The sequence below is a fragment of the Curcuma longa genome, chromosome 4 (assembly GCF_044706935.1).
Source record: "Curcuma longa cultivar G26 ecotype Majalengka, Jawa Barat chromosome 4, ITB_CL_G26_1.1, whole genome shotgun sequence".
NCBI lineage: Eukaryota > Viridiplantae > Streptophyta > Magnoliopsida > Zingiberales > Zingiberaceae > Curcuma > Curcuma longa.
In genome coordinates, this window is record NC_133864.1 from 18,956,221 (window position 1) to 18,965,225 (window position 9,005).

The 9,005-nt window shown below is 41.2% G+C and overlaps 1 protein-coding gene across 1 annotated transcript; it reads left to right on the plus strand.

Annotated features, from left to right (window-relative positions):
• Nucleotides 1-3,702: 3,702 nt before the first annotated feature.
• LOC141827232 (ACT domain-containing protein ACR1-like) lies at nt 3,703-5,786 on the plus strand. The gene is made up of 7 exons (XM_074714465.1): nt 3,703-3,773; nt 3,869-3,914; nt 4,051-4,165; nt 4,247-4,314; nt 4,398-5,090; nt 5,177-5,281; nt 5,367-5,786. Exons 1-7 carry the CDS (start codon nt 3,703-3,705, stop codon nt 5,784-5,786), a joined length of 1,518 nt encoding a protein of 505 aa, XP_074570566.1.
• Nucleotides 5,787-9,005: the final 3,219 nt, after the last annotated feature.

Sequence of the window (9,005 nt, forward strand, 5' to 3'; positions counted from 1 at the left end):
AAAAATTCAGAAGCGAATTAAATCGTGTGATTATTTTTGCGAAATGATAATTAATAATTTTGAGAGTCGGTCGTTGCCTAAAAAACAAGCCAAAATTTTAAGGTTTTGAAATCATGTATTATATTATATTATTTTTTCCCAAATTAAGCACTTCTTTGATTATATATCTAGAATATTCTTGAATATATAAAATATTTTTTTTTCTTTCTTAACATAAGCTTACTACTTTAAGGTAATTTATGTCGGAGATTGCATTCACTAGATGGGCCTAATAATAAAATGATCGATAAGATATTTTTAATTATTTCTAAACTTGTATTAGTCTTTAATTATTTTCAATAAGATGTCTAGATCATTGGGCCCAAGCGCCTCTTGTTATGGTAGTGGCTTCAAATTAGCATCCTTAACGATACCTTTGGAATTTATACATTTGGAATCTCCTTTTTTTCTCTTTCATTTCTTTCCATTTTGGGAGCTTTATATATATATTTGAACATTTTCTTGTTCATCCAAAGTTAGACAAAACAAGTTTTTTAACGTATCTAGTGAACTTGAGGACAACACCACTTACAAGCTCACAAAACTCCAAGCCTGGTCATGAGTCATGGTCATAGCCTAGTCATGAATCAGTGATGATAAGCTGAAGACCTAGTCATGAATCAATTGTCATAGCAATCGTAAGCTTAATCACAGATTAAATCGGATTGTACGTAAATTGTGTACGAGTGGCAATCGCCATCACAGATTAGTCATGAAGCGTGATTGCAAACTAGCCACAATTCATAGCATCTACCTAATTGTGAGTTTGCAACCAAGTCGCGAATTTCTATCCTTTTTCTCCTTTCCCTCTCCTCTTTTGCTTTTTCTTTCTTTTTGCTATTCCAATGGTGATCCTTTTGCACCTTAAATTTTTTTCTTTCCTCTATCTATTTGATGCAGCAAACCTTTATCGCATCATATTTGAGGTTGTTAATGATGTTTTCTTTTCATGACATAGTTGATTCTGCGAGAATAATGTGTCGGAGAGTTCATCAGGAGTTGCCTCAGCAAGACCTGCTTAAATGCCTAAAAGTTATAGTGAATGATCCAAGAAAGAAAATATAAAAAATGTAGAAGATAAAAGGAATTTAAGATTTATATGGGCATACTTCCTTTTGAATTTATTTATGTTTATTACAATAAAGACATGGGAATATATATATATATATATATATATATATATATATATATATATATATATATATATATATATATATATATATATATATATATATAAATTCATATTAAGATTATTATATATGTTTTGATCAATATATCATGAATGATTAAGTCATAAGTCCACGAACTACTAATGTACATGCTCCTCGAAAATAGCCGTCGGAGAAAATGAACAAGACATAAAAAGAACTCAAAACGAAGGTTAGAGTGGCGTCAGGGATGGATTCCGCCAAATCACTCCGACGCTCAAATCAGGATTTTGTATAAGGAAGGAGTTTAATAACTTGGGGAGATTAGGATTGATGTGTGCATATATACTTGTGCCCATAGGTATGGACAACTTTTTATAGTGTTGATCTATGAAATATTAACGTCCGTTTAAAAATATTCCGAGATCGATACCTATTCTAGTTTTAAAAAGATTCTGATCATTTGTGTCTTTTGAGGATGTTTTCCTATTTTTTCGGAAGAAACAGTCTTAGTCTCTCCTGATTACGCAAGATGATCGACTCTTGAGATTAAGCAGACTCTACGGTTGGGATCTGAGGTTAGGATAAGGTTGGCACGTGATGTCGAGTAAGTGTTGAAGCTGGAACTCGAGGTTGGGATTCGAGGTCGAGATGACGTTGGCACGTGATGTCGAGTTAGTGCCGAGACCAAAACTCGAGGTCTAGGCTTGAGGCCGAGATGAGGTCAGCACGTGACACCGAGTGAGTGTCGAGACCTGAACCTCGAGGTCTGGGCTTGAGGTCGAGATGAGATTGGCACATGGTGTCGAGTGAGTGCCGAGATCGAAACTCGAGATCTAGACTTAAGGCTGAAATGAGGTCGTCACGTGATGCTAAGTGAGTGTTGAGACTGAAACTCCGAGTTGAGACTCAAGGCCGAAATGGTGTCGGCGCGTGATGCCGAGCCAATGCCGAAATCGAAACTCGAGGGTGGAGATTCAATCCTGAGATGGTGTCGACGCATGATGCCGAGTGAGTGCCGAGGCTAGAACTCAAGGTCGGGATTCGAGACCGAGATGAGATCGGCACGTGATGTCGAACCAATGTCGAGGCTGGAGCTCGAGGTCGGGACTCAAGGCCAAGATGAGGATGGCTAGTGAAGTCGAGCAAGTGGCGAGGTTGGAATTCGAGGTCTAGGCTCGAGGCTGAGATGACATCGACACGTGATGCCGAGTAAGTGTCGAAACCTGAACTCGAGGTCTAGACTCGAGGCCAAGATGAGGTAAGTACTTGATACTGAGTGAGTGCCAAGACCGAAACTTGGGGTCGAGACTTGAGGTCGAGATGGTGTCGGCACGTGATGTCGAGCCAATGCCGAGACCGAAACTCAGGGTCAAGACTCAATACCGAAATGGTGTTGGCGCATGATGCCAAGTGAGCACCGAGATCGAAACTCGAGGCCAAGATGAAGTCGACACATGATGTCGAGTAAGTGCTGAGGCTGGAGCTTGAGATTATGACTTGGAGCCTAGATGAGGTCTGTGCGTGATGTTGAATGAGTGCCAAAATTGGAACTCGACGTCGAGATTCGAGACTGAGAAGGGGTCGGCGCGTGATGCCGAGTGAACACTGAGATCGGAACTCAAGATTGAGACTCGAGGTCGAGATGAGATCGGCACATGATGCGAGCCAATGCCAAGGCTAAAGCTTGAGATCGAGATTTAAGGCTAAGATGGTGTTGGCACATGATGTCGAACGGTTATAGAGGTTAGACCCTAGATTTGATCTTTCTTAATGATTCTTCTCTTTTCTATTTCTCAGCCACGTGATATTCCATCAGCAACTACATGATAATTCCGAGACTCCACCGTATCAATATATAAATTAATATTTGACATTTTTATTTAATATTCCATGAAATATCAATCTTAATCTGATCAAAGATGCTCTTTGTGCTAATTTAAAAAATGAATTTACTTACTAATAATTATTTATTATATAAACTTTGAGAGTTTAAATAGTTATCATATTATTAAAAAAACATACTATTGCACTTAAGTAAATTATTTTGTAAAAAAAAAGGAGTGGAGGCCAATAAATTAAATTAAATTCCTCCCTGGCCCAATTCAGTGGGAGACAAATCGAAAATTTGAGGATTGGGCCAGGGGCAGAGCGGCGCCTACGAGAAGCCGCGGGCACTTTCAGCGGCGGGATCCACCGGCCGCTTCGCTTCGACGCGTGTCGTCCGCCGTCTGCGGTTGTGGCAGACGACCTTTTCCTATTAACCATCTCCTTCCGCCTCCTCTCTCGCTCAGCCACCCCGTCGCCCCTCTCCTCCTTACCAATCCAATGCCCAGCCAGACCTTCTGATTCCGCTCGTCGATCCTTTCCGACTCCAAGAAAGAAAAGATCAAATCTTGCTTTCGATATCGCGTCGAGGTATCATCGCAAGACAAATCTGCCTTCTTAATTCTTTTCTTCCTTGGATTTTGGAATCTTCTCTGCCATGCTCTACTGATTCTGCGATCAATTAGCCATGGCAAGCAGATTAAGCTGGCCGTACTTTGACCCCGATTTCGATTCCCTTGTCGACAGGATCGAACCCCGGTATGTTCGATTCCCTCTCCCTACTTTCCCTCAAAATTCCCCTGGTTCCACTTCTTGTTGATGCCCGTCAATGGCGGTGATGTTGTTAATGGCAGGGTCTGCATTGACAACGAGGCATGCGAGACTTGCACCCTCGTCAAGGTCTTCTCTTCTTCCTCGCTAAAAAGGACGAGGAAAATAAACTTTTATATGTGCATAGATGAAATGAAACTTTTAATCTGATGCCAAGACCGTCGACCCTGCGAGTCCTGATCATGGCGGCTCTGTTTCGATGCAGGTGGACAGCGCCAACAGGCACGGAATACTCCTGGAGATGGTGCAACTTCTCACAGATCTCGACCTCGTCATCTTCAAGTCCTACATCTCGTCCGACGGCGGCTGGCTCATGGATGGTTTGTTTTCCTTTTTCCTCCTCACAATCGAAATTCAAACCGATGGTGAGTTTGTAACCGCGCATTGTGTTCTGCGAACAGTGTTCCACGTCGCAGACCAGTTCGGCAACAAACTAACCGATCCCGTCCTTATTCATTACGTCCAACAGGTGAATTCAACAAACTGGGAATCACCTTTTTTTTATTTCTACTTTTCTGTTTATGTTTGTGACGGGATGGTGGATCGTAGCAGGCGCTGGGGAGAGGGCAGAGAGAGCGAGGCTGGGCCACGAGAGAAGTGACGACGTGCCTCGGAAAGCTGGTTGGTGCGGCGCACCTGGCCTGTGATTACGCCGCCGTCGAGGTCACCTCCACCGACCAGCCCGGCCTCCTCTCGGAGATCGCGGCTGTCCTCACCGAGCTCAGTTGTCAGGTGCTCTGCGCGCAGGCGTGGACCCACAAATCCATAGCCGCCATTGTCCTCTACCTGCTCGACGGGTCCACCCGCGCTCCCATCACTGACGCCGACCGCCTCGCCAACATCGAGCGCCAGGTGGACATCCTGGTCGAGGCTCACCAAGTACCCGGTCACCGGCGGCGGGTGAAGGCGGCCGGCCCGACGCCCGGCCGTGTGCACACGGAGCGGCGTCTACATCAGCTGTTGTACGAGGCGGGAGACTACGAGGCCGGGCCGCCTCCGCCGCCTGTGGACCCCGACTTGGAAGCCTTCAGGGGGCAAAAGCTCCCGCTTTTGGCGTCCTCTGCGAATGCGATGACAAAGACGCGGGTGTCCATCGATAGCTGGAAGAAGAGAGGGTACTCTGTTGTCAATATCCAGAGCAGGGACCGCCCCAAGCTCCTCTTCGACACTGTGTGCACGATGACGGACATGGATTACTCGGTGTTCCATGCAACCGTGGGATCTCACGGACCCCTCGCCGTGCAGGTTGTAGTCCTATAACTATTTTAATCGTTGCATTTGAGCATTCTTACGAACAAATTGAGGGCATCTCCAATTTTTGGGGGTTGCAGGAATACTACATCCAAGACATGTATGGCTGCACTTTGGAAAGCGAGATGGAGAAGCAAAAGGTCATACGGTGCTTGGCGGCCGCTGTACAACGGAGAGTTTCTAATGTAAGCTATCTATCTCGATTAACTACTGCACGAATCGGAGAAGAGAATCAATGGTTTGAAGAGTGTGCTTTGCATATGGGTGCAGGGGTTGCGGCTGGAGGTAAGCGGAAGGGACCGGCCGGGTCTGCTGTCCGACGTCACCAGAGTGCTGCGGGAGAACAGCGTGTCGTTGACGAGGGCAGAATGCGCGACTCGCGGGGAGAGAGCGACGATGACGTTCTACGTAACGACGGCGTCAGGCGGCGGCGACGTGGACCCCAAGCGGGTGGTGGCGTCGGTGGAGGAGGAGCTCGGGGAGGGCATTAAGGCGGCGGTGAGCAGCGGCTCGGTGGGCGCCCTGAACAGAAGCAGCAGCATCAACGATGTGCAGTCGGCGACGATAACGACGGCGGGTGGGGTCGCCGCGAGGAGCAAGAGCACGACGTCGGTGAGGGCGTCGTTTGGGAGCCTGCTCTGGTCTCATATCGAGCGGTTGTCGAACAACTTCGGATCGATCAGTCCATGAAATGCAACTCGATTATTGTAATTATTTTTGGAAACCGTTTTATAAGTAGATGAAGTAGCGATCAGATGTAGACGATCGTCGACTCCGCCAAACTAGATAAACTCAGAAACTAATCGACATGCAAATCTTTCATAAAATGTTTTTAGGTTTTGTTTAGGTCAAATATTGTGGATGATCAAGTCACCTGTTAACGAACAATCTGACGTGTACGACTTCCTAGCGGAGCTCGAAGATCATATAGGATGATGAGGATCTGAAATACACTTCAACATAAAGTGAAAATGATGTCAGTGAGTCCCGACAAACCACTCTAACACTTAAATTAGTATTCCGCAGAAGGAACAATGAAAATGAAATTATTGAAGAAGAAAAAAAAGAGTTTAGAAAGTCGAACCAACCCGTGGAGAAAAGAAGAAGAGCTCCCTTGAGAAAATCTTGTTTGGGATTCCCCTCCTAAGAGAGCTAGAACTGTATCATTATGTAAGTGTATGAGAAGACCATATCTGACTGTGTCTATTATTTCTGTTTCTTTTTGGTATTATGTGAAAAAAAAAAGATTCAAAAGAACTAGATCTAACAACTTCATAAATACTTGTTCGTTTGACTAGTACCAAACAAATATATGTAATTTTTTTTGTTAGTACTTATACTCATTTACTTAATTAGATATACAATCTCCTAAATAGTTTTATAAAATCTAAAAAATAAAATTCATGTTCACTCTTTTAATTATAAGTTGATACTTCTTTTCACATAATATATACCTAAATAAATAGATACTCACGAACAAGAACGATTTATCAATTAAATTCTTACTTTAATTTTAAATTTTTTAGTGTTCTAAATTAGTAGGATTGTATTCTTGTGGATAAGTTATTTTATTAATTTATTTATCATAGCATTATTACTATTAGTTTATTATTATAATTTTTTATTATATATTCCATTTTAATTTATCATAACACTGCTACTACTAGTATCCTTGGCTTCCTTGACATTGGAAGAGGCACTAGATTTGAAGGTCATCATTGGTTCTAAGATCCTCAATAAGTTGAGACCTCGATGAAACTAAGCTTTTGAGGTTTCGTAGGTGTGCTCTTTTTTCTTTTAATGATGCACCTAATTAAGGTGCTTTGACATGTTAATTCTCCTCATTGAAAAGGTATCATTGCTATGACAATTGAGCTACAGTGTAATTGTCTCCAATCTCTTGAGGGTCAATGTGTTGGTGTAATATATGAGTAAGTAAATTGGAAACAAAGAAAATCCGGAAAGCAAAGAACTATGAAGGTAGAATGGATTCGTGATGTATCAAAATCCTTGAGTTGAAGTGTATGGAAATACTTTCCTTTAAGGTTTTATTTATCCTCATTGTTCAAAGTTTGCTAATGAGTTCGATTGATAAATTACCCCCAATATACAACAATCCTTTCAACACAATATATATCGAGTTGCCAAACATATTGAAATCTATAGAAATATGAACATTTATAGAGAGATTGTTATCTTTTTATGAATAAATGTCTGAAATCAAATGATGCAACTATCACAAGATACCTCTTCATTTAAATAACTATCAAATTAATTATAGATGAAATCATCCAACCAAGAGATACATTGATTCAAGAACAATTCAAATGAAATGATCCAGTTGAGAGACATATTGGTTCAACTCAATCTTTCACAATCCCTCACTAGATTGTAATATTTCTTCCAAACTAATTATAATAAATTCCTACCTACAAGAAGGTATCTTTCGATTTTAACCTTCAATTAGTGAAATACTTCAAAGTTTTTGTAAGATGATAGTGTGCCTTGGCATTAAACTTCGTCTCTAAGCAAATACCGAAAATACACCATGTATGAAGTATCCTAGATTTCAAAATATGTTCAAATTATTTAACATTATTATGACCTTGTGCTCGATCTTGGATTCATGAATATTTACAAGACTAAACCATGATTTTGTTAGAAATGACAACATTTCTCATGTTTAATAGGTGAAATTTTAAATTATGTATCTAGATATTTTGAGACTTGAACTTTATTATGTACTCAACCTCAACAACATAGTTATTTACATCGAATATCCAAGAAGGGACTAGTAAAATATTTTAGTGTTAAACCAATCACATAACAGTGACTTGTTCTTACCCATTTAACTATGGAATAGCAGTATAACTACTACATAGTTTGGTTACCATCATCGGTTATTGTTTCAAAAGGTTTCAGTCACATTCCACTAGATGTTTCTTTGACTAAGCTTCTCGAAAGACCCTTTGTCAAGGGATCTATTAGATTGTTATTGCTCCTAACATATATCACATGAACAACACCATTTATTATCAATTATTTCACATACTCATGTCTCAAACTAATATGCCTCGATCATTGAAGGACGGCGGGGATAAGGGAAAATATGCAAGGACGATCGAACACAAGTATTTTAGAGATAAGTGAATAGTGGCCTTCACCCATTCAGACAAACATAAACGAGTTGAACAAGCATGATAACATACTTCGCCATAAGTAAAGCAAAATAAGCAAACAGTAAAGTAGGGAGTTTGGCCTTATGGCTTAAAAAATTATCCTCTCTGAACAAGAAGATCAAAGTTTACAAGGTTGCCCTCCCTCAAGATTTGGTCTTATGGCCTTACAAAGTGTTTGGGGCTGCACGATCCCCAAGACTTAATGGCGCTCAACTAAGAACCTGTCTCGCTTCTTCTCTATGGCGTTTGGCTAATTCTATCTGGTTCCGTAGCAAGGCAATCTCCCTCATAGTAGCTTTTTTCATTCCCGAGCCAACTTTAACTCCAACCGACAACTATCCAGCTCCTGAAGAAAAATCTCTGAACATCAGAATCGCATTGAGATCCCAAACTTGGTATTTCAATTCCGTGATACAATTAGGATCGATAGTCTAGGGATCGAACCCCTCGGATAGTCAGTCCTCCATCTCTTGGAGCCAGCACAATGATGAGTTAGGATTTTTTATATATTTAATCGATTTATTTTTGAGATGTTACATGAAAATAAATTATGAAATGAATCGATTTGATCGTATTTGTCCTATATTGCATAATCTGAGGCTTGATTATAATTTTCATGATTTAATGGTGAATTTTGCATTAATTGAGTTTTAATTGATTGTAGGGTTCAAATCGGACCAAGCTCGAGCTCAATCGCGATCAAATCAAGCCAAATTTGCCCAAAATTGAT